The sequence below is a fragment of the Gilbertella persicaria genome (genome assembly GCF_025201335.1).
Source record: "Gilbertella persicaria strain CBS 190.32 chromosome Unknown B0P05scaffold_25, whole genome shotgun sequence".
NCBI lineage: Eukaryota > Fungi > Mucoromycota > Mucoromycetes > Mucorales > Choanephoraceae > Gilbertella > Gilbertella persicaria.
This window is the reverse complement of record NW_026251986.1, coordinates 353,810-374,636: the sequence shown is the minus strand read 5'-3', so window position 1 is coordinate 374,636 and position 20,827 is coordinate 353,810. Positions and strand designations below refer to the sequence as shown.

The 20,827-nt window shown below is 36.9% G+C and overlaps 12 protein-coding genes across 12 annotated transcripts; 4 read left to right on the top strand and 8 right to left on the bottom strand.

Annotated features, from left to right (window-relative positions):
- Positions 1–139: 139 nt before the first annotated feature.
- B0P05DRAFT_512064 (uncharacterized protein) lies at positions 140–2,842 on the bottom strand. Its single transcript, XM_051575631.1, has 6 exons — positions 2,740–2,842; positions 2,583–2,690; positions 1,523–2,534; positions 745–1,473; positions 539–693; positions 140–493 (listed from the first exon to the last, which is right to left on the bottom strand). Coding segments are annotated over exons 1-6 (2,307 nt in total). The 5' UTR covers positions 2,742–2,842; the 3' UTR covers positions 140–192.
- A 432-nt stretch (positions 2,843–3,274) lies between these two features.
- On the bottom strand, positions 3,275–4,171 carry B0P05DRAFT_143083 (uncharacterized protein). The gene is made up of 2 exons (XM_051573060.1): positions 4,126–4,171; positions 3,275–4,052 (listed from the first exon to the last, which is right to left on the bottom strand). The coding sequence occupies exon 2, from the start codon at positions 4,033–4,035 to the stop codon at positions 3,484–3,486; it is 552 nt and encodes a 183-aa protein (XP_051433940.1). The 5' UTR covers positions 4,036–4,052; positions 4,126–4,171; the 3' UTR covers positions 3,275–3,483.
- Positions 4,172–5,545: 1,374 nt separating this feature from the next.
- B0P05DRAFT_546293 (thioredoxin-like protein) lies at positions 5,546–6,068 on the top strand. The gene is made up of 3 exons (XM_051578744.1): positions 5,546–5,678; positions 5,722–5,828; positions 5,876–6,068. Exons 1-3 carry the CDS (start codon positions 5,557–5,559, stop codon positions 6,061–6,063), a joined length of 417 nt encoding a protein of 138 aa, XP_051433939.1. The 5' UTR covers positions 5,546–5,556; the 3' UTR covers positions 6,064–6,068.
- Positions 6,069–6,552, bottom strand: B0P05DRAFT_546291 (uncharacterized protein; the record flags this gene model as incomplete). Its single annotated transcript, XM_051578743.1, has 1 exon — positions 6,069–6,552. A coding segment is annotated over one exon (464 nt), but the record flags the coding sequence as incomplete, so codon positions are not given.
- A 12-nt stretch (positions 6,553–6,564) lies between these two features.
- Positions 6,565–7,211, bottom strand: B0P05DRAFT_546289 (Sybindin-like protein). Its single transcript, XM_051578742.1, has 3 exons — positions 7,055–7,211; positions 6,902–7,005; positions 6,565–6,855 (listed from the first exon to the last, which is right to left on the bottom strand). Exons 1-3 carry the CDS (start codon positions 7,174–7,176, stop codon positions 6,674–6,676), a joined length of 408 nt encoding a protein of 135 aa, XP_051433937.1. The 5' UTR covers positions 7,177–7,211; the 3' UTR covers positions 6,565–6,673.
- Positions 7,212–7,459: 248 nt separating this feature from the next.
- B0P05DRAFT_572503 (helicase C-terminal domain-containing protein) lies at positions 7,460–11,126 on the top strand (the record flags this gene model as incomplete). The annotated part of the gene is given in 11 exon segments (XM_051581445.1): positions 7,460–7,480; positions 7,500–7,551; positions 7,600–7,642; positions 7,697–8,006; positions 8,045–8,129; positions 8,181–8,216; positions 8,266–8,308; positions 8,357–8,625; positions 8,673–8,889; positions 8,934–9,433; positions 9,481–11,126. The coding sequence occupies 11 exon segments, from the start codon at positions 7,460–7,462 to the stop codon at positions 11,124–11,126; spliced, it is 3,222 nt and encodes a 1,073-aa protein (XP_051433936.1).
- A 325-nt stretch (positions 11,127–11,451) lies between these two features.
- On the bottom strand, positions 11,452–12,499 carry B0P05DRAFT_546278 (uncharacterized protein). Its single transcript, XM_051578741.1, has 7 exons — positions 12,277–12,499; positions 12,168–12,228; positions 11,948–12,123; positions 11,849–11,902; positions 11,745–11,803; positions 11,589–11,691; positions 11,452–11,542 (listed from the first exon to the last, which is right to left on the bottom strand). Exons 1-7 carry the CDS (start codon positions 12,481–12,483, stop codon positions 11,480–11,482), a joined length of 723 nt encoding a protein of 240 aa, XP_051433935.1. The 5' UTR covers positions 12,484–12,499; the 3' UTR covers positions 11,452–11,479.
- A 23-nt stretch (positions 12,500–12,522) lies between these two features.
- On the bottom strand, positions 12,523–13,945 carry B0P05DRAFT_546276 (Smg-4/UPF3 family-domain-containing protein). The gene is made up of 4 exons (XM_051578740.1): positions 13,591–13,945; positions 13,426–13,535; positions 13,150–13,374; positions 12,523–13,099 (listed from the first exon to the last, which is right to left on the bottom strand). The coding sequence occupies exons 1-4, from the start codon at positions 13,878–13,880 to the stop codon at positions 12,675–12,677; spliced, it is 1,050 nt and encodes a 349-aa protein (XP_051433934.1). The 5' UTR covers positions 13,881–13,945; the 3' UTR covers positions 12,523–12,674.
- On the bottom strand, positions 13,918–15,964 carry B0P05DRAFT_512051 (uncharacterized protein). The gene is made up of 9 exons (XM_051575630.1): positions 15,840–15,964; positions 15,726–15,767; positions 15,545–15,655; positions 15,397–15,496; positions 15,313–15,353; positions 15,153–15,191; positions 14,351–15,112; positions 14,224–14,309; positions 13,918–14,176 (listed from the first exon to the last, which is right to left on the bottom strand). The coding sequence occupies exons 1-9, from the start codon at positions 15,901–15,903 to the stop codon at positions 13,982–13,984; spliced, it is 1,440 nt and encodes a 479-aa protein (XP_051433933.1). The 5' UTR covers positions 15,904–15,964; the 3' UTR covers positions 13,918–13,981.
- Positions 15,965–16,000: 36 nt separating this feature from the next.
- Positions 16,001–17,674, top strand: B0P05DRAFT_546265 (uncharacterized protein). Its single transcript, XM_051578739.1, has 2 exons — positions 16,001–17,294; positions 17,355–17,674. Exons 1-2 carry the CDS (start codon positions 16,257–16,259, stop codon positions 17,667–17,669), a joined length of 1,353 nt encoding a protein of 450 aa, XP_051433932.1. The 5' UTR covers positions 16,001–16,256; the 3' UTR covers positions 17,670–17,674.
- B0P05DRAFT_512049 (cytochrome P450) lies at positions 17,675–19,385 on the bottom strand. The gene is made up of 2 exons (XM_051575629.1): positions 18,865–19,385; positions 17,675–18,802 (listed from the first exon to the last, which is right to left on the bottom strand). Exons 1-2 carry the CDS (start codon positions 19,358–19,360, stop codon positions 17,688–17,690), a joined length of 1,611 nt encoding a protein of 536 aa, XP_051433931.1. The 5' UTR covers positions 19,361–19,385; the 3' UTR covers positions 17,675–17,687.
- A 434-nt stretch (positions 19,386–19,819) lies between these two features.
- Positions 19,820–20,762, top strand: B0P05DRAFT_472316 (uncharacterized protein; the record flags this gene model as incomplete). Its single annotated transcript, XM_051574670.1, has 5 exons — positions 19,820–19,917; positions 19,984–20,113; positions 20,161–20,237; positions 20,286–20,353; positions 20,407–20,762. 5 exons carry the CDS (start codon positions 19,820–19,822, stop codon positions 20,760–20,762), a joined length of 729 nt encoding a protein of 242 aa, XP_051433930.1.
- Positions 20,763–20,827: the final 65 nt, after the last annotated feature.

The window sequence follows — 20,827 nt, the reverse complement described above, 5'->3', positions numbered from 1 at the left end:
CAGCCCTCTTCTGAAAAAGTAGCACAAAAAAGCTTGGATAGGTCAATGCACATATAGGCTATATCTATATACATTCTTTTTGACTTATTTAAACACAAGGTTGCACCAATGTAAAGTAGCATATATGTTTGAAACAAATAAGTAGTATCAAATATATTTTATTCTGTCTAATATAAAAATGTACATCTATTCTTATTCAAGCATGGCATCATCATTATCACCATCCAAATCCACCTTTTGTCTTTTATTCACACGACCACCAATGCTCTCTTCTTTAGAATAGTGCTTGCCAGTCTTCTCTCTTAGTGAATCCACATTATCTTCTTCTTGAGCCCATTCTAGTACAAGGTGACGGCCATACAAGTGAATATTGCTCATGTTATCATACACATTCTTTGCTTCTTGCTTTGTAAGGAAATCAAGGAAAGCAAAACCACGGTGACCTCCATTGAATTTCTTTGGCATACGGAGTGACTTCAATTGACCATAAGTACTACGTTGAGTTAGAAACATAAATCATTGCTATTCTGTATCTTACCCAAAGAGTTCTCGTAAATCTTTGTCCGTTGCTTCAAATGGTACGTTTCGTACAACCAGTTTTGTTGTATCTGGTGTCTTGGATTTCTTTGATTTGGGTTCTGCTTTACGGTGAGAAAGCTTCAGTTCCAATGCATGATCGTCTAATTTATAGCCCTAATAGGATACGCATGTCAATCACTGTTTCTAGCTACTCTCTTTACTTACTTGCATGGCATGCAATGCTTTTTGAGCATTGGATTTGGTATCAAATTCGATAAAACCAAAGCCCATACTAAGGGTTTTACCGGGATGTTTAGGATCAGGCTTGACATTGATACGAGAAGATCGATAGCCAGTGATACTCTTGAAGGCCTTTTGAAGTGATTCAGGGCTTGTATTGAAATTCAGGTTCTTGACAAACAGTGTAGTGATATCGTCTGTATCATCAGAAGAGGTTTCCAATAATGCTGCAGCACTAGTGGGTTTTTCTTCTGCTTTTTTGACAGGTGCAGTACTATCACGCACAAATTTATCTTTAAATAGACCACTGGGTGCTTTTTCAAGATAGATCAATGAGTCCTTGTAACGACGGTAAGCCAAGGCTTTAAAGGCTACTCTAGCCTCACTAGGTTCCATAAATTCGACAACAGCAATCGTCTTGGCAGGGGGAATAAGTACACGACCCAGTTCACCATGTTTGCCAAACAATTCACGTAAATCTTCTTCAGTAGTACCAAATGGAATGTTCTTGACCAAAATGATAGTCTCACTTCTATCTTTTTTACCGAATGTGTCAAGTACAATACCATGTTTTTCAAAAAACTCTTTGGTTTCATTCACAATCTGTGTCTCTGCTAAAGCTAAACGAACAGCAACATTATTAGCATCTGGGTTTAAGACTTCAGACTTGGAAACACCAAGACGGTCAGCAATAGATTCAGCAATAGCATCAGACTAAATAAACACACATAAGCCTCTTATCATCATCTTTGTTTAAACTTACACTCATGTAAAGGGAATTCCAGTTAAAATCATTGCCTGCAAGATTTTTACGTTTCTTTTCTTTTTCTTTTTTGACAGCACTCAATTTGGTGCCGTTTAAACCTAAGATTTCTTCATCTTTGCTTGGTGGCTTTTCATCTGCAGGAAGTACATGAAGAAGACGACCTTGGAAATCTTTCATATCTAAAGCTTCATAAGCCTTGACTGCTTGTTCAGGAAGCAAGTAGAGGATGTAAGCATATCCCTTTGATTTTTTGGTATCCTTGGCAATGGGCATATGAACTTCAGATAATGCACCGTATTGACCAAAAAGATCTTTAAGATCTTGTTCTGTACAAGCATAAGATAAGTTACGGACAAAGAGACGGCCTGTATCTTGAATCTTTTCTTTTGGATCTTCCTCTTTCTTTTCAGGCACTTTCTCTTCTTCTATTGGCTTGCTGTCTTGTTGATCTTCTGTTTTTTCTTCTTTTTCTTCTTGTTTTGCTTCTTCCATAACGACATCTTGTTCTTCTTCATCAGACAAATCTTTCTTTGCTGGAAGATCATCATACAACTCATCATCTGAACCGGCATATTGGACTGTCGTGCTCTCTTCTTCTTCCTTTTTCTTTTCTTGCTCAACAGCAGATTCATCGTTTGCCCAAGTCTTACTCTTCGTACGAGAAGTCATGACATCCAGATACTCTTTTAATTTAGGGTCATTTTTGTCAGCATTGAGTTTACTAATGAATTCTTCCTTGTCTTTGCGTTGTTTGTCACGAAAGGCGTCTGTTTCTTCCACTGCAAATTCGTCCTTTTTCTTTTTACTGCCCACTAATTTCTCATGAGCAGAGGATCCTTCTGAATATTTACTCCAGGCACGAGGCAAATTTTCTGATCCATAAGCAATGGCTTTTTCAACCGTAATGCGAGACGTATTGATAAATGTATTATTAAAATATTGAATGGCCTGTTCAGCTGCAGCTTCACTCTTGTAGCCAATAAAACCAAATCGACGAGAAGTACCCCACCTGAATAAAATAAGTATACAAAACAATGCTTTTTTGAATATCACTTACTGTGTCTTTATAAGCTTAGCATCAGTAACTTCGCCCTTTTTAGCAAAGTGCTCACGAAACTTTTCTTCTGATAGTTCTTTAGGTAAGTTCTTGACAATTAAACGAGACCTAGAGGAAGAGAGATTAGTATCTACCGAGATTCTATAAGAGATCTTACATTGTAGATCAGATCGAGAAAGAACTGGAAAAATTGAGTCAATATGAACGGCATTCATCTTAACAGCTAAAAGCACCCACTTATTTCACCCATTAAAAAAATTTGTTAGATTTGTGACTGTTGTTCGAAACAAGAACTACTCGTTAAAAACTAAAATCAGAAAAATAGAGATTTAGAAATTTAAGGGAAATGATGGACCAAAAGTGTCTAAAAACGAAGAGTTACCGAAAAAGTGAATTAAACAATTGGTAGATATAAAAAAGGCGCATCAGATGATGTAAAGGATGTAGCATATCAGATATCAGGATAGCGAGCTATCATTCAAAATGTGCCTTGTGTTTTTGAGCCCTAGTGTATATTTTTTGTAGTACTTTTGCAAAACTAGCACTTTGAGTATGTTTTATAGACCTAGAAAACCAATTCGTATTAAGATATATTATATCTACAACGTCTCTATCAATCACAAATCGCAAAATAATGAAAATTGAAGATTTGTTTTTTTATGGATGAAGATTTAATTTTATTAAACTCATCAAAAAGGGGGATATAAGGAAAGAGAACAAGTGTAGGAACCAGTGACTTGTCTCAAAAAGGCAGAATTTACAAATATTTGAAAGCAGATAATTTTCGTATAGTTTTGATGGTGTCGTCGAGTATAACTTGACCATCATAAAAGCGAGCATCAAAGTGGTGGCGCCAGTACGCGTTCCAAATAGAGGAGAAGACAGCAGAGAGAACTTCAAATCAATTAAGGCGAAGATGTGTATCTAGTAGTTGGTAATGATCAATGTTCAAAGCTATTACATCTAGGTAAAGCTGGGAAAGAGAGAAACGAGAAGGGTGCTCGAAGAACAAATTGATAGCATTTGTCCAGATGTCTTTGTTGGCCGTGCATGTAAACAACATGTGTTCGGGAGTTTGTGTTAGACCACAAAATCCACATTTATCATCTGGTAGTTGCAAGATAGCGGCAGTTATCGACTTGCAAGAGATCTTGTTGTGTAAAAGGCAATACCAGAGATTTCTAGTGCGACCTGGGATTGAGATTCGAAGGAAGCGCTTAAATCGGGCAGTATCTACGCTAGCCGGCAATGACTGGATATCAGGAAGATTTCGTGAGTACATTTGTCGGAGCCCAGAGTTGTTGAAACTGAAGATTGAACAATCATTGTGAACAAATCTTTGCAGGTATGGTTCAAAGTTAGCCGGTAGGCAATTGAGGATTTGTAAAGGGGATTGTAAGGCAAACTGACGATTTTTTGACTTTTTCAAAACTTGCTGTATTTTTGCATACATATGTTCTTTTATGCATGCTCAAATAGAGGAGATTCAAAAAAAAAGGGAATTAGAAGGTAAAAATGATGATTTATTCTGATAAACACCTACCAATACACTTTTGGTGTTATTATGCTTATCAATTTTACTCAAAAATGATTTGTGAGGAAAGTCAATTTATAAGTCAAGATCATATCATAAGCTTGGTACTTGAAAAAGGCTCAAAAGCATATCAAGTGCGCCAAATGGAATTAAAAGATATTTAGTTGTCACAAAGTATGTATGATTTTGATATATGGATTACATTCAATTCTTGTTTTTATGATATACAATAAGTTTATTTACAGGCTACACACATGGCAGCATCACTTTTTTGTTGCTTTGTTGTCTCCAAGGAGTTCTTCAACCAAGCTGAAAGGCAAAATAGGAGAGTGTGAAGTTCTATTTCTTTCTTTTTCTTCATCATCAGCTTCTTCTTTTGCTTCCATGCATTTATTTTCATAAATTTGCACAATATTGGCAAGTTTGACCAGTAGTTCAAAAGAAAGGTCAGACTTATTTAAAGAGAGAGGGAGAACAAAAGAAGTAATTTCAAGCATAGGGCAAAAAATTTTACCCTCAGCACAAGTTCAATAAAAAAAAGCCTTAACGACTTGTGCTAACATGACATTCTCGGACTAAACCGCTTGATGGCATTTTTTTTTCCAAAACACCCCCAAGCGGTAAGTGTCCTTAAATATCAAGTGCTTTGCAGTAGAGATGGAATTTTTTGCTTTAATTTCTCTGTAGAAAGCAGAGAAAAATAGCCTCCCTGCCCCATCGTAATGATCGTTACGGTAGTCTGGCTGTTGGTCTTTAGTACAAAAAAGAAAATCAGTAAATTCAACTATGTCAAATAAATGGTTCACATACTTTAATGGCTCAACATTATCGAAGAGACCAGACAAACGAGCGAACACAAAGGAGCAAATGAGCTTGAACTCAAGTATATTGCTTGTTCTCAATAATGCAATCTTTTTCCATATACGCTTGTCGTTGAGGAACATGCCTTTCACTCTATGGTAGACTCTAAAAAGCGACCAGTTTTGCGTGAAAGTATTTCGTTGAAGATGATAATAGAAAGAAGCATTTTGTATAAAAAATAAAGTAGGAAAAAAAAGGGAGGGCTATTTATCTTTTTTATAGTTGACCACACTGAAACAGTAGACAAGTTTTTGTACATCATGCTTTTATACGCCCTGAAAGTGCACTCGACGCACGTAAAACGGTATATGCTATTTTACACGCCAAATCATACACAGATTTAATCAACAGTCTGATTTTACTGAATTCTTGTACTTTACTTAAAGCATCGAGTTGATTAGAGCCACTTTCAAGATGAGTTCTTGTTCTTAGGACATATGTAAGCACATCACGTGACTAATAGCGTTGCATTGAATTGAAACCCCATCTGAGCAAGGTGGCTTGTCGCTGTGTCAATCCTCCGGCTGGCATTAAAGGGCAATTCTTGCTTTTTTTTCTTAACCCTGTACAAATAACATAATGTCAGCCATTGCCAGCAAAGTCTTACCAAGAACCAACAATGGTACTGGTGCATTTGTGCTCCAATGTCGTAAAATGGTTTTCAACTACTGTGAAAAATGGGGAAGCAACAAAGGCATGGTGTAAGTTGTGATGGAGTACAATAAGCATACTCATATTGATTAGAGAATACATCAAGAAAGATCTCGCTAAATTTGCACAAGAACATCCTCAAATCGAAGTTGTTGTTCAACCTAGACCAGCTCATCACCCTGTTATTCGAGGCTATTATTGTAAGTCATTTCTATCTATTGTCTTTCACTTATTGATGCCAATATAGTAAATGGCCGCGATAAAGTCATTTGTACTCGTAATATGACACCAGGACAAATCAATACCAAAGTCCAACTCTTGAGAGATTCTAGTGGAGAGAAATTAAAGAACTTAACAAAGAAACCAGTGATTTCCACTACAGAGAGTGTGCGCGGTATCTGGTCACCTTTCAATGCTCATCCTCATACTATTTAAAAACTTTTTTTTTATTCAATAAATCTTATGTCTTTTTAAGCACAACACAAGCCAAATCGCGAGAGCCATCAGACAAGACCCAAGGTGATCCAATCAAACCAGTATTACCAGTCAAATGAGCAAGATCAATCTTTTCTTGAACAGGCGCAGTTCCACCCGCTTGTATAGCTCTTAGATTTGTGAATTCATGTTCCAAGGACATTTCACCCAGTCTATCACAATTGGTGCCTTCATGGAATCTAAATCGATAACGCTGACCTGGTTTCAATCCCTTTTGGAATGCACCTGTAGCTGTAACTTCACCAGAAGCATCTTGGTAAAAGTTGAATTCACCTATAATACTAGGACCTGTAAATTGAGCCACAGCTACAGCAGGATAAAATTCTTGACCAAGGGCATCTGAACCCAAACCAGCAAATTCAACTTTCTTTTCTTCAGCCAAAATAAATCCCAATAAGAAGGGTAAAAACAACAAACTTGATTTCATATTGAAGTGTGTTTTCTTGTGTAAAAATAAAGAGGGATTTATATAGTATCATTCTTTATTTGAAATTCTTTGTAAAGCTTAAAGTTTGTTTGGATTCTTTGAGTCGAAGCTTTTGAAATCATTTTAGTTGCCTTGTGCATTAATAAACTTCAATAAGGATTGATCAAATTGGTCTGAACGAATGGGCATTTCTGGTGTATGGAAAGGATTTTTCATAACGAAATCACTATAGATGTCATAGATCTTTTTCATATAGCTATCCACACTGTTAAGCTGAGGTGCAGTAATAAGTAAAAATTTGGTGCCTGAATGATATGAGCTTCTTATTGGTACCAAGCAAACATTTCTTACCTGTCAGTGTTTGGTGACAATACAGCTTAAAGTTCTCTGCTTCCAACATTTCTATACCTGATGAGTTATGGATGGGGGAAATCTTGGATGTAATCGCATGAACACTATGGGTTTGATGAACATCCTCTGGACTTATTAATTATGAGCTCTTACCCGTGAAATGTACCAGCCAAAACTAAATATTCATTACTAGACAATTTTTCTAGTTGTTTCGTAAAGTCTTTTTGATAAACAAGACCACCTGCCTTGTTGATAATGTATAAAGAGTAAATCATAAAGAAAAAGCGAGAAAGAAACTCAGCGGCATTATACTTTTTTTTTCTTTCCTTCACATGTCGAATGAGTTTAATTGGTCTCGATTTGCTCAAAAGAACAAAAAAGACAAGACCATTATAGCCAAGCCAAAAAAAGTACATGCTCTTGGTCAAGAACAAGCAATCACGATTGAGAATATAAGGATCGACTTTCCTTTAAAGCCATGTAAGTCCAGTTCAACTACGGCACAATGATCTTTATCGTACTCTTAGATGCTGCTCAGATACAAATGATGAATAAGGCATGTACAATGATGATGAGCTCGTATTAACTGAACAAATAGATCATTCGTTCATTAAATAGAGGAGAGAATGCTTTATTAGAGAGTCCTACAGGTATGTCTTGATCTATGCACCTACTTTGCTTATATCCCATTCATACAGGCTCTGGTAAATCATTGGCTCTTCTTTGTGCAGCTTTAGGCAAGTAAGACTGTATTTGTATAAAACTGGCTCATGATATTGTATATCTAGCTTGGAGAGAAAACCAAATAAAAAAGCAAAAGATGGAAATAGAAAAGAAAGAGACAGAAAAGCAATTACAAGAACAAGTAAAACAAATAGAGAAAAGATCACTACCAGTCTTTGAAGAAATACCCAGCAAAAAGATCAAGACACAGCAAATAACAATGGATATGGATGATGATTTTCAACAGCCTATTATTCAACCATTGATGACAAATGTAGTTCAAGAAGAAGAAGATGATGATGATGATGAATTAATAGAGAATGTAATTAAACTAGAAGAAGAAAAGGCTGAGAAGGAGTTTACAAAGATACCAAAGATCTTTGTGGGTAGTCGAACGTAATGTGTTCTTGTGCTTCATAGCCCCCATGGACTGATTGTGTTATTAGCCATAAACAAATTACTCAGTTAGTACAAGAATTAAGAAGCAATACACGCTATACAGCAAGTAAAGTCAATCATCTTGTTCAAAAGATACTTAACTTTTTTCCTCTTGTAGGAACCACTATTCTTGGTAGTAGAGAGCAGTTTTGCAGTAAGTTGAGAGATGGTTACATCCTTATTTATTCTTTTTTTTTTTCAAGTTCATTCTAAAGTATCCAAATCCACTACAAAGAATGATGATTGGTAAAGACAGATAATAACATGAACCCCAATCACTAAATACGAAATAAGTACTGAGTTGTTAGACGAGAATGCTTGTTCTTACTTTCACAAGACACGCAAACTTATTGCTCATGCTGCAGACAAAGATAATCGCATTTGGGATATTGAAGACTTAGTTGAACTAGGAAATGAAGTGCATGGATGTCCTTATTTTGCTTCAAGAAAGATGTATGAGTTTGCAGAAGTCGTCTTTTGTCCATACAACTATATAATTGATCCAGTTATTCGAGCATCTATGGATATTCACTTGAAAGACAGTATTGTGATTCTAGATGAAGGTATGTAATGTCCCTTAAGTGTTATTGATTGACTTATTGTCTATTAGCTCATAATATAGAAGATGCTTCAAGATCAGCGGGCTCTTTTGAAATAGATGAAAATGCAGTAGATGTCTTGTTGAAAGAACTAGAACTTGTAGTGAAATATGGTGGTGAAAAAGAAGCGCATACGATTATTGAAATGGTAATGGCTAATATCAAGGATTTCTTTACGGATTCATCTACTGAATATACAATTAAGGAATATGAAAAGCAATCAGGACAGTAAGTTCTCTTAGACACATCAAGATTGCTTACGATGTTTTTAGTTGGGCAGGGTCTGCCATGATGCAAAAACTACACCAGATCAATATTTCTGCTACTACGTTTCGAGAAACCCTGCAGCCTGCTTACAAGACGATTGTGGCTCATGCTGACCTGGTCCGAAAAGAAAAAGAACGTAAAAAAGAAACAGGCGCTGTGTTCCAGTCGGATGCAGACGATATTTTGAACCAAGAAGACAATGCAGAGCATCGTGTGGTTCGCTTACAATGCCTAAGCAATGGTTCTTTAAGGCTTGTCCAAGGCTTATTTATGGTCTTGGGGTTTCTCTGTGACGAAAATCATCATTATGCCGAAGACTACGAAATGGTCTTGACAAAGACATTGGAAAGACTGAAACCCAAGAAGAAAAGGAGAAGAAGGAGACAAGAAGAGCAAGAAGAGCAAGGCCCCATATGGGTCCATCGTATTGCGTTTTGGTGTCTTAATCCTGGTATCATCTTTCGCCAGATGAGCCAAGATACGCGCTCGGTTATTTTGACCAGTGGTACGCTCTCTCCTCTCAACACATTTGCTTCTGAATTAGGGACTCAGTTTACAGGACAATTAGAGGCCAATCATGTCATCCAGTCTTCTCAAGTATGGGTAGGGCTATACCTCAAGGACCCAATCGTATTCAATTGAAAGGCATCTATAGTAACTTGGAATCCTTTTACTATCAAGACGAAGTAGGCGATACGCTGTTGGAGATTGTACAGACAGTACCTTATGGTGTTTTGTGCTTCCTGCCTTCTTATAAAGCGATGGATATCCTGATAGACCGATGGAAACTGACAGGTGTGATGGAGAAGCTTCAACAGAGAAAACAGGTGTTGTCTGAACCCAAGGGAAGTGACAAGAAAGAATTTGAGAGCATTTTGAACACTTTTTACCACCAGATTGACACTGCTGTCGCAGGCCATGATCCAGACCAGAGAGACGGAGCCATCTTCTTTGCTGTCTTTCGAGGTAAGGTCAGTGAGGGGATTGATTTTAGTGATCATTATTGCCGTGCTGTGGTCACTCTGGGTATCCCTTATCCTGGTGTCAAAGACCTGGAAGTAAAGCTCAAGCGAGAATACAACAATAAACGAAGAATGCGGCAAAAAGACGTTCTTTCGGGCCAAGAATGGTATTCGGCACAAGCCTATCGTGCGATCAATCAAGCACTGGGAAGATGTATTCGACATCGAAATGATTGGGGTGCCATTATTTTGCTGGAAGAGCGGTTTTGCCAACAAGAAGTCATGAATGGATTATCGAAATGGGTGAAAGGACAATTCAGAGTCCATTCAAGTTATTTGGCTGCTATGTCAAGCTTAAAGCAGTTTGTGGCAAGACAAATGCAAGGAGAGACCACTCAACAAAATAATGCAAGTCCATTACCAACAAATAACACTCTGGCTCCTGGACCATCAGAGACATCGGAGCAATCATTGGCTGACAAAGAACGAGCAGATACAGACCAAGACATAGAAAAAGGTCTAGAAGACATACAGAGAGAGATGGAAGCTATACAAAAGGAAATAGATGCAGAAGTATTCATTAAGAAAGAAACAGAACACATCGAAGAAAAAACAGAGCAGCACGTAGAGCATATTGAACAACACGTAGAACAGAAAATAGAGCAAGACATACAACAAGAAATAGAGCATATTGAACAGAAAATAGCGCCACACGCAGAACAAGACACAAATGAAAGCATGCAAGATGTACAGTCAGTCCCACAGAAGACAGAACTGTTTGTGCCAAATACAATCATATCTTGCAAATACTGTCTAAAAGAGCTGATATGTGGTCCAGATACTCTACTCTCGTCAGTATGTGATACTCAACTGCAATGCCTTCAAGATAGTTACAACAAGCCTCCAGTTGTGCAACTCATCAACCCTTCTTCCTATTGGCAAATCTCCTCTGAATTATTAGGCGGTCCTTTGGATATTGACCAACTACCCAACTGTGTCCCTGTACTTTACAATCGCCAGGATCAAGTTTGCTATCGATTGCTAGCATGTAAATGTAGTCAAACAAGAGCCATAGGCATGGTGATATGCCTAGCTACTATTCCTGACAATACACGCCATGTAGGATGTGTTTATTTATGGGAGAATAAGGTCAAGAAACTGCCTTTACCATCAAAAGAATTGATGGACTTATCTTCTCAGCAACCTTCTTATATGGACGATATTTTTTACATGTAAATATGTATTGTTTTCATTTTCTTTATCAATAAAAAAAAAGATTTCCCCAAGTGAATCCATGCCATCAGCTTAAAGACAACTACTAAAAAAGTAGTCAAGAGCCAAGATGGTATATAAAATTGGACCAAAAAGAATGGAGGTATAAGTAATCTTGTATCTGAATGACTCAAGCTTTGTCAACGAACTGAGCTTATAAAAAGAGGCTCTTTAGGAATTCAAAGATGAAAACCCTGACAAAGGATCTAAGGCAGATACGAAAGTTAAAGAAAACAGGAATATTCAATATTTTCACTCATTTTATCCTCTCAAAAAAAAAAAAAAAAAATTTAATGTTCAGTCACAATGGACTGCTCTTATTTTTTATTCAGCTCACTTGGATACTTAACTGGATCTAGTTTAAACACACTCACTTTGTTCTGTAAGATCATGTAAGCATATATTGTGTATATGTCATTTACTTGCCTCTGTCATTCGAAGTACTTCTTTAGCATGAGTAAGAGCATTCACACAGTCTGTTACTTTATGTTGTGGTATTTTGGCTGCAGATGTGATACCTTTAAATGATCTAGAATAAAACCCTCATCAGTATGACATGACATATCATTTCTTCTTGCTTACAATCCTGCTGGATGTGTTTTCAAAACTTTAAGGACTGTTTCCATATTTGATCTTGGTTCCTGAAATCCTTTTTTTTAATCCTAGCTTTAGTTTGTACTACTTACTGCACTTTCTCTATATTTAAGTGGCAGGCGATCAATTATCTTGTGGATATTGATCTAAAGAACAAGTTAAGGCTAGTTTTATTTTTATATAACTGCTACCTTAATGACAAATTGAGGACGAGAGACAGCAATAGGCTCTGTCTTTTTCTTTTTGGCAATACGAACTGAGCGACTTGATTCATTTGATTTACGCTTCTTTGGGGATGATACAGAAGGGATGGGTATGACGCGATCATCCACAAGCATAGGTGTATTCGATACTGATTTGACGGCTTCTGTTCGAGTGATAAGCAAATCATGGTATAGAGTGTATCTTTACCTATAGTTTTGATGTGTCTTTTACGTTCTTTCAATAGTTCAATGTCTTTATCTGTTGGTCCCTACTAAATTCATAAGCAAAAAGTATGATTGTATAGCAAATAGTTTACTTTTTTCCAGTCAATGGTAGCATCATTGATGGCCATGCTCAAAAGAAATGAACCAAAGGCCTGATTAAAAGCAACGAATGAGTCATTAACGCGGCTAAGGTTTTCTAGATTATAAGTCATGCGTCGAAAGCCATTCGCTATACTCTTGATGGAAGAGCTTAGTTGTTCAATCGAACTTGTGTTGATCTCTGTATTTTCTGTTGACATTGATCAAAAAAAAAAAAAAAAAAATAAAGAAAAAAAATTGTTTATTATTTTTATGCTTCATTTAAATCTTGCCTATGCTTTTCCTTCTTTCTTTCTTTCTCGCTTACTTTCTTCTTTGATGTTTATTCCAATGTGGTTAATAGTTGTTTCCACACACACATATAACACCATGTCCTTTTTTTTTCTTTCGTTTACTTGCTTGAAGAAGTAGCGGGTGGTTGACGTCCAAGAATCTTGACAACTTGAGGTTTATCTGTCTGCTTTTTATTGTTATTGGATTTCTTTGGTTTATTGGTTTCATGAGGCTTGTTGTTGGATTTGGGCTCTCTAGGTGGACGAGTTTTTGCATCATCTTGTTTATCACCTTCTTTCTTTCTATTACGTACTCGTTTCTTCTTTTCTGTAGTAGCTGGTTGCTGCTGCTGTGGTTGTTGTTGTTGTTGCTGTTGTTGAGATTCATTTGCTTTTTTCGCTTGTTTTTCTGCTTTTCTTCTTGCATTCTTTTTAGCTGCTGCTTTAGCTTTGGCTGCTGCTTGAGCTGCTTTTTGAGCACGTAAATGTTCAAGTAAAGGTGTTGTTTTTGGTTTATTGGCTTGTTCAGCAGCTAATGTTTTTGCTAGATACACATCATATCAGTCCCTGATTGTTTACTTTCATATCAATTACCTGTCACCATGGCAATTCTGTTCTCTAAACGTTCAATTTGAGAAAGACCATCAGCAGGCTCTTGTTGTTCTTGTGTAGCAGCGTTTTTTTCTGCGTTCAAAGACTCGATAAAATCAAGGTAATCTTGATCTTGATCAATAGTACCTTGACGTGTATCCACTGTTTTGTGTTCTCTCGGTACTTTTTGGTAAGGAGCAAACTCGACAACAGCTCTGTATTCATTGCCTACACAATAGATGAATCCACTTGGTCTTTTCTTTTTTGGGTTATGCTTACCACGACTATCGATAAATACATGACCATCAAATCCTTGATGAAAAGCAACTACATCATCCATAGTCTTGAAGTGAAAATAAGCACGCGAGAATATATTTTCTTTTGCTTTGCTACACAAGCAAAAAGTTCAGAAAGAATAAGGATGGGAGTCACATGCAACGTTACCTTTTACTCAATTTACCAGCAACATAAAGGGAATAGTCTACATTGTCTTCATGAACCCAAGGTTTGACTGAATTCATAAAGATGTCTTGAGGTAAATTAGGAGGTAATCGTCTCACTACGACTTTGGTTTTTAACGTGGGTTTGCGTGTACGTTTTTTAGATTTCTTTTTAGGTTTCTTTTTCTTGTCTGTTTTAGTTGGCTTTGTCGTTGTAGTGGGTGCAGGTGTAGATTCATTAGAATCAATAGGAGTGACATTGGTTGTCGTGTTTGTACTTGTAATGTTGGACATTTTAATGACAAGAATAAAAAAAGAGTATTCATACTAAGCTCTTTTTATTATTATTATTATTATTATTATGGCAGCACTGAGATTGAAAAAGAAAGATGGGTTTAATAATAACAGTGAAAATGATATTTCTTCATTGTGGGTTCATACACTGGAGCCTCTTGGTCTCTTTCTTCTTGTTCTCTCTGTAGATAGGCTGGTGCATAATAGCTCTGGAAATGATATTTAGCCTGAATATGTTCTTCTGGTGCTTTGTTTCTAGTCAAAGACTTTGGATAGTGTAGTTTGGTTAGGATCCACTAAAACAAGAAATCAGCAATTTTAGATAGCCACTAATGTATATCACCTCAAATAAAAGAATGAATGATTTAACATAGTTAGTATCCATAGTAGGATAAGCGAATATCCATGCATGAAGCGCGTAAATGTGTCCTGGTATGGAATAAGTATCACACTGAATGAGACAAGATTACCTAAAGTCAATAGCAAAGCAAAGGCTATTCTTTTCAATCCATGACCACGTATTCTTCGATACAGATGAGAAAAGAGCACTCCATGTAAAGTGATTGTTAGAGAAATACATTGTATATCCTGCCATGCTGTACTTGAAAGACGCTTGAGCCAATAAAAAGGAATAGACAAGACTGACACTTGGTCTTGAATTACTCCCAGATTTTCATTCAAGTTTCTTACGTGATTCAAGGAAGTGATCAGTATGTCAGATAAGCTTAGATTGACTGCTTCCATTGACTGTTGCCAGCGTTGAAGGTAATGTGTTTGTAGTTGTTCTGCCGTGTTGAACTGTTGCATGATATGCTGTTGTGACAAGAGCATCTCTGTCAATTGATGATCTACTGTTTGAAGTGTACTGACGACAGAAGACAGAAGACGATAAAGTTCTGTCTCCTGCTTTAATGTCAATTCATCTAACCGATGCGTCATTTGTTGCACATGATGTTCTGTTAATTGGTTGTACCTCTCCATGACTGCCTCCGTTTGATGTTGTAACACGACAAGCGCATCAAAGATAGATTGGATCTGGTTTGCTGATTTAAGGTGTATTTGGTGTGCATGGTCCAATTGGTCTAAAAGGTCTTGTTGAGTGTCTTTCAGTTGTCCTAATGTCTTGAATTCTTCTTGTTGCCATTGAATCAAGCGTTCTTGTTGTTTAGACAACATATCAAAGTTCTTGGCTTGGTTTAGTGTGATGTTTGCATGTAATTTCTCGAGTGTGTCTATATGGAATCAATAACCTTATGGTTGAAGATAAACTACCTTTTTCAAGAGGGTATCGAATAGCAAAACATATCATTACTATAGAATACCATTTATTTATCCAATATATATATATATATATATATTGTTTCTTACTTGCCTACATCACGAAAATAGCCTAAAAGGGAAAATAAGCGTCATTGATTGTTTGATTGCTTACCACTATAAGATGTCCATGTTTGTGGGGAATGAGATAGTTTTCTAACAGAAATAAATAAAATAAAAAGCTATACATTGACTTTACTTGACACATTGTTTGGCTGTTCCTCTATTTAACGACTGACATTCTCCAGGTATTTTGACTTGAGCCATGGATAATTCACACATAGTCAGTTGAATAGCATCTGTTGTTTTATCAGGTCAATGTCAATGTGATAAAAAAATGACTTTACATTCAATGTGACGAGTACTGTTGACACTCAAAGACTGGCATCCTTCAAATAAATCAATCGTTACTCTTTTATAACAGTCAGACTCTTGTGCTTGAAGGTGTTTATACAGTTCTTGTTACACAACGCATGTGTTGATCTCTTTATATATATACATATAAACAGGTTTTATAATTATATTTACCTAAACCATGATCAATGACGATTTTTTCTTTTAACAAAGACACTGTCAATGTGTTATTTCTTCATGACAATAATAATAACAATAATAATAACAATAATAATAATAATAACTTGCCATTCTTATCTTTTAGCATAAAAGCACACACAGTGGCTTGAAGTAACACAAATAAACTCTTCATGTTCAATTCACGTACGATTTTTTGGTGATTTAAGGAGGAATAAAAAAGCAGAAAAAAAAAGTAGAATGCTCCTTTTTTTTGGTTACATATATATATATATATATATATACACATAAAGACTAGTTTTTATTATTATTTGTCTTTTTTCTTTATATATATATATATATATGTATATATATATGTATATCATGGCTACATTAGAGAAAAAGAAAAACAAGCCAACTATTGAACATCATGTAAATCATTGTGGATAATATAAAAGATTGACTTACATGGTTTAGGAAGAGCCTTTAGTACAAGATGACCACCTGACTGACGATAATTCAGTATTAAATGATCTTGCTAAAGAACCGATGGAATACACCAACATGTGTTGCTTATCACCCAAAGTAGTTGAGTCATTACAATCAGTCAAACATATTTGCCTTGTTGTTTTGGACGCACTCTTATTACAGATTGTAAGAGACTTGCCTCGTAGTCCTCATCATGCACGACGCTTGTCTGATCCTTCATGTACCAATTTACTCAGTTCCATCACACACCATACTAATACCTTGCATGAGTTTTCATCCTCTTCTTCTACACTTATGATTCGTAGCCAATCTTCACCCACACCTGCCATCATGTCTGATATACATCGTATCTTGGACTCTTCTCATCATACTCATCAAGATTATACTTTATGTTGTTCGTTAGCTGCATTATTAAATGATGTCTATCGCTTACTCGAACTCAATGCCACACAACAACAACAAGACAAGTTGCTTGAATCCACCACGGATGATGTTGCTTCTCTTCAACAAGAACTCCATGATAAAGTAAGCACATTTCAAAAAGACAGAGCTCAAGGTGTCATGTCTATTCTAGCCCAAGAAGCTAGTCAAGAAATGATCATGCTTTGGGACGAAATGGACCATTTGATGAACATTGTTACTAAACTTGCTGTCCAACAATGGGGGCCTCCTGCTTATGACAAGATCCCGAAAGAAATACCGCCAGCGTACGATACCATTCATCCCTGTCTTTCAGGCAAGCCAAATGACCTGGATCAACTGTTGAATGCCATGGACCGATTATCGCATGCAGCGCCTCGACTGAACAATCAACGGGTGTGTCTATCTGAGTCTCAGGTAGAAGCATTAGCGGCTGCAACACTTGGCAAGAACATTGAGAGACTATCAAGAGGTCGTATGGAAGACCAACGTGCTTCTTTGCCGCTCAAGACGCGACATCAAGTACTGCAAGATCTGGTGCATCAAGTCCAGAAATCTGCTTCAAGATCACTGGACAATCAACGCGTGAGTCTGAATGTTCAGACACAGAAAGAAATGGAGTTTGCTTCACTCTGCGGTTTAGTGAATCGTTTAGAAAAGACTAGATACACAGACCAGGTAAGTGAAGAAAGCATGTATACAAAGCAATGACTGACAGCTTCACTTTTTTTTTTTTAGGAATGGATATCGCGTGAAGAAAGACTGGTCCATGACCTATTGCATACGACTGACTTGCTGGCCAAGTCGCTTGACCGTCCTGCCTACCAAAGACAGCGATTTAGTATGTCTGCTATCAAAAAACATCACTTGTTTATGTCTGGTCTGTTGAACAAGGTAGAAAAACTTGAAGGACATCGACTTGTGGATCAAGATGCTGAGTTTTCAAACAAAAACACAAGCCAGGACAGAGAAGACTTGTATCGCTTACTCAACCGTATCTATCAATCAACAAAACCTCAATTGGATAACCAAAGAGCTAGTTTTACAGTTTAAATAGTGTATTATAATAAATTAAATTGCTTCAAAAATTAAAGGTTCTTTAGGAGGGAATCGAATCATGCCTAAAAAGACATTGTCTTTGGCACGAAGACCTGTTTTGGTCGTCACGTTGTAACGCATCAGAATTTCAGCAACCATGTATTTGATTTCATTAGCAGCAAAGAAACGACCAGGACAAGCATGAGCACCCATACCAAAAGGGAGGAATTCTAAACCTACATTTGTAGATTTGACCTTCTTGTTGTGATAGCGATAAGCATCGAACTCGCTTAAAGGTGTTTCGCCAGCAACAGGTTCGCCTGTTTCTTGATCTATAGGCAAGAAGCGTAAATCACGATGCATCTGATCGACAGACAGAACCACCACGCTATCTTTAGGCACAACATGACCTGTGGATAAAGTGCTGTCTTTGAGAGTCAAATGGTGCAAGCCTAAGTAGTTGTCATTATGTCTCAATACTTCTCTAAAGAAAGAGTCCATCAAGGAAAGCTTGGCTACGGTTTCAGGTGTTCTGTTATCTCCAAGCGTAGCGAGCTCAGCTCTCAAATCTTCCACGAGTTGAGGACGAGGAGCAAGTTCATGTAGAGCAAAAGTAGTGAAATGAGACGTGGTATGAATACTAGCTAATGCAATGGCATTGAAATGATAAGCAGCGTCGGGTACACTACGGAGAGAACCGTCTTCTTTAGGCAAGTTGAGTACCATGGTAGCATATGTCTCCTCATAATCATCGCCTAATTCGCCGTTTCTAACCTTGGTCAAATGAGGCACCAATTCACCCATGATGTAATCCATTTCTTTTTCAACCGAGAAGAAATGACGAATGATAAATTGGCCAAGCCATTGAGGAAGTACTGTCCAAAACATGCTTGCTTTACCAATCTTTTGTGTAAAAGTAGCCATACCACGGATCAAGGCTTCGTTGCCTGTTGCTTGACTCCCAGCGAAACAAGCACAAGAAATGTTGGCCACCAGGAGACCCATCAGAGGCCAGACATCTACTTCTTCTCTCTCTCCTTTCTTCAAGTCAAAGTGCTTCTTGAGTCCAGCTTCAAAGGATTTCATGATACGTTCAGTAAACACATCAATTTGATGCTCCTTAAAGTTTTGCTTGATAGGATAGATGGCTATAGGCTATGCGTGAGTTTTTGCTTTTTTTTAAAAAAAGACATGAATCGTTTTTACTTACTAGGATTTTTTGCCCGAGGACTAATGGTTTCTACTTCCCATTTATGTTGATACGATAACTCTACAACTTTGGCAGATGGGAACACAAGTTCAATGCCCTTAAAGAAGCTAAAGTTTTTATTCGCCTTCATGATTTCTTCAATGACTGTGCCAGTAGCCACGACCACAGTGCCTTGGCCGGGAACGGTAATTCTAAAACAAGGACCATAAGTATCTCTTGCTTCGTCTAAAAATTTGGCTGGATCCTTTTTGAGTTTGTTTAGGTGACCGTAGAGAGGAAGAGCTCCCTTGACCATAGGTGGTAAAAGAGAGGGATCCACTGTGCTTCTGATGCTGCGCTTATAAAGTTTCCATAACACATACGTTGTTGTGGCTGCTACAGACAATGAAACACATTGTTTCTTAGTAAGAGGAACATCACGGATCAACAATGAATCGTTATCTTTCCAATAATCTGCAATATAAAATGCTGTGTTTTTTAAAGTGTCGAGTAACATTATTTAATATAACAATCTTTGAAACTGAAAAAACTGGAGAAATACGATTATTTATACTATGGCGGGGCGAGTGCCGAGATTGTGATCGAATTGAGTTCGGGGGTCTATTAGCCGTGAAAAGGAGCTGTTTGATTGGAGGTTGTTTGAATTTAATCATTGACAACACTGATTATCATTTCCCAAAAAGAAACAAACAAACTTCATCATTACCAAGCGATTTCCTGAAATAGATTAAGGCACATTTAGACAATTAAATTGAAATAAACAATGATAAAGACATGTCAAATCTCAATTGGAAAAAAAAGTGATTGGCGCTTTGTTAGGGAGGAATAAAGGAGGTATGAGTACAAGATTCATGCGCTTTATTTTTTTTTACCGCGCACTATGCTTACCTAATAAAGTGGCTTATACAAGTATTTTTTCGAATTGATTTTTTTTTTTCACTTTCACTCTCTCTATATGTCTTCGTTAGCTAGCTTGATCAGCAGTGTAAAAGCAAATACAGTCAGCAACCCGCATATTGCAAAAAGCTTAAAGCGCAAAAATACTCCTTCAAAGTAAAGTCGATATGTCCTTTTTTTTTTAGACTAACCTATCGATAGAGAGGAGCTAAAACAACAAAGAAAGAAAGCTTTGACTGAAAAGAAACAGGCAGCCCATACAAACAATGGCCCAAGTGTTGTCGTCTTTGATGGTTCTGTGTTAGAAAAGAAGCCTGTTCTTGAAGACAAGGCTTTGAAAAAACAATTTTTGGTATGAAAATCTAAATCAACATTGGTTTCTGATGTTCTTGTCAATAGAGTTCTCGTATCACTACTGTCGAAACCATTGTTGAACAAAAGATGAAACCTACAGAGAAGGAACAAGAAGAAGAAGCGTAGGATCACATACATTTAGACTGTACGTCAAACTAAGTTCTTTATAGTGAGAATCAACGTCATGATTTAGAATTAAAACAACTGTTGGCTACTTCCAACCTTTTAGAAGAACTTGGTAAACAAGATGGAGGGCAAATTTCGATGAACACTTACCTTGTTTTTGTATAGAACGAGAAGAAATGACATCCAAAGAGCGAAGAAAGAACACCATGAAGAAATTAGAAACATTGGGCGTTAAGGCTTCACCTGGAGAGAAAATGCCATTATTACACAAACTGCGTCTTGATGAGTCTATAAAGCAAAAGAACATGACGAAATTACAAGAGGCTAAAGATCTGGGTATATATGACAAATCACTTAAACACCTTTATGTCAAGACAAAAACAAAGAAGAGAGATCGTGATCCCGGTATTACAAATGGTATTGGTCGTATGAAGGGTGCTACATTGACCATCAAAAAGTCTGATATCGAAAGAATCAATCGTCAAGGAAATAAAAAGAGTCCTGGCAAAAAGAGAAAATAATTTCTTTGTATATATATACCATGCATTTGAATAAAAGAAATTAGTTTATTATGTACTTTCTATAG

Bases quoted from the DNA above. Each gene is read 5' to 3' on its own strand.
- B0P05DRAFT_512064 (XM_051575631.1), bottom strand. The intron at 2,535-2,582 runs GTAAGTGATATT...TATTTTATTCAG, and splicing joins GCTAAGCTTATAAAGACACA to GTGGGGTACTTCTCGTCGAT. The intron at 494-538 runs GTAAGATACAGA...AACTCAACGTAG, and splicing joins GATTTACGAGAACTCTTTGG to TACTTATGGTCAATTGAAGT.
- B0P05DRAFT_143083 (XM_051573060.1), bottom strand. From the start codon at position 4,035: ATGTATGCAAAAATACAGCAAGTTTTGAAAAAGTCAAAAAATCGTCAG.
- B0P05DRAFT_546293 (XM_051578744.1), top strand. From the start codon at position 5,557: ATGTCAGCCATTGCCAGCAAAGTCTTACCAAGAACCAACAATGGTACT. The intron at 5,679-5,721 runs GTAAGTTGTGAT...CATATTGATTAG, and splicing joins GGAAGCAACAAAGGCATGGT to AGAATACATCAAGAAAGATC. The intron at 5,829-5,875 runs GTAAGTCATTTC...ATGCCAATATAG, and splicing joins TGTTATTCGAGGCTATTATT to TAAATGGCCGCGATAAAGTC.
- B0P05DRAFT_546289 (XM_051578742.1), bottom strand. From the start codon at position 7,176: ATGATTTACTCTTTATACATTATCAACAAGGCAGGTGGTCTTGTTTAT. The intron at 7,006-7,054 runs GTAAGAGCTCAT...TCAAACCCATAG, and splicing joins TTGGCTGGTACATTTCACGG to TGTTCATGCGATTACATCCA. The intron at 6,856-6,901 runs GTAAGAAATGTT...CATATCATTCAG, and splicing joins TTGTCACCAAACACTGACAG to GCACCAAATTTTTACTTATT.
- B0P05DRAFT_546278 (XM_051578741.1), bottom strand. From the start codon at position 12,483: ATGTCAACAGAAAATACAGAGATCAACACAAGTTCGATTGAACAACTA. The intron at 12,229-12,276 runs GTAAACTATTTG...TGAATTTAGTAG, and splicing joins CTACCATTGACTGGAAAAAA to GGACCAACAGATAAAGACAT. The intron at 12,124-12,167 runs GTAAAGATACAC...TCACTCGAACAG, and splicing joins AAGACACATCAAAACTATAG to AAGCCGTCAAATCAGTATCG.
- B0P05DRAFT_546276 (XM_051578740.1), bottom strand. From the start codon at position 13,880: ATGTCCAACATTACAAGTACAAACACGACAACCAATGTCACTCCTATT. The intron at 13,536-13,590 runs GTAACGTTGCAT...TTGCTTGTGTAG, and splicing joins GCTGGTAAATTGAGTAAAAG to CAAAGCAAAAGAAAATATAT. The intron at 13,375-13,425 runs GTAAGCATAACC...TCTATTGTGTAG, and splicing joins TGTATTTATCGATAGTCGTG to GCAATGAATACAGAGCTGTT.
- B0P05DRAFT_512051 (XM_051575630.1), bottom strand. From the start codon at position 15,903: ATGAAGAGTTTATTTGTGTTACTTCAAGCCACTGTGTGTGCTTTTATG. The intron at 15,656-15,725 runs GTAAATATAATT...TTGTGTAACAAG, and splicing joins CGTCATTGATCATGGTTTAG to AACTGTATAAACACCTTCAA. The intron at 15,192-15,312 runs GTAAGCAATCAA...GGTATTCTATAG, and splicing joins AACATGGACATCTTATAGTG to TAATGATATGTTTTGCTATT.
- B0P05DRAFT_546265 (XM_051578739.1), top strand. From the start codon at position 16,257: ATGGAATACACCAACATGTGTTGCTTATCACCCAAAGTAGTTGAGTCA. The intron at 17,295-17,354 runs GTAAGTGAAGAA...TTTTTTTTTTAG, and splicing joins AGACTAGATACACAGACCAG to GAATGGATATCGCGTGAAGA.
- B0P05DRAFT_512049 (XM_051575629.1), bottom strand. From the start codon at position 19,360: ATGTTACTCGACACTTTAAAAAACACAGCATTTTATATTGCAGATTAT. The intron at 18,803-18,864 runs GTAAGTAAAAAC...CATAGCCTATAG, and splicing joins TCCTCGGGCAAAAAATCCTA to CCATCTATCCTATCAAGCAA.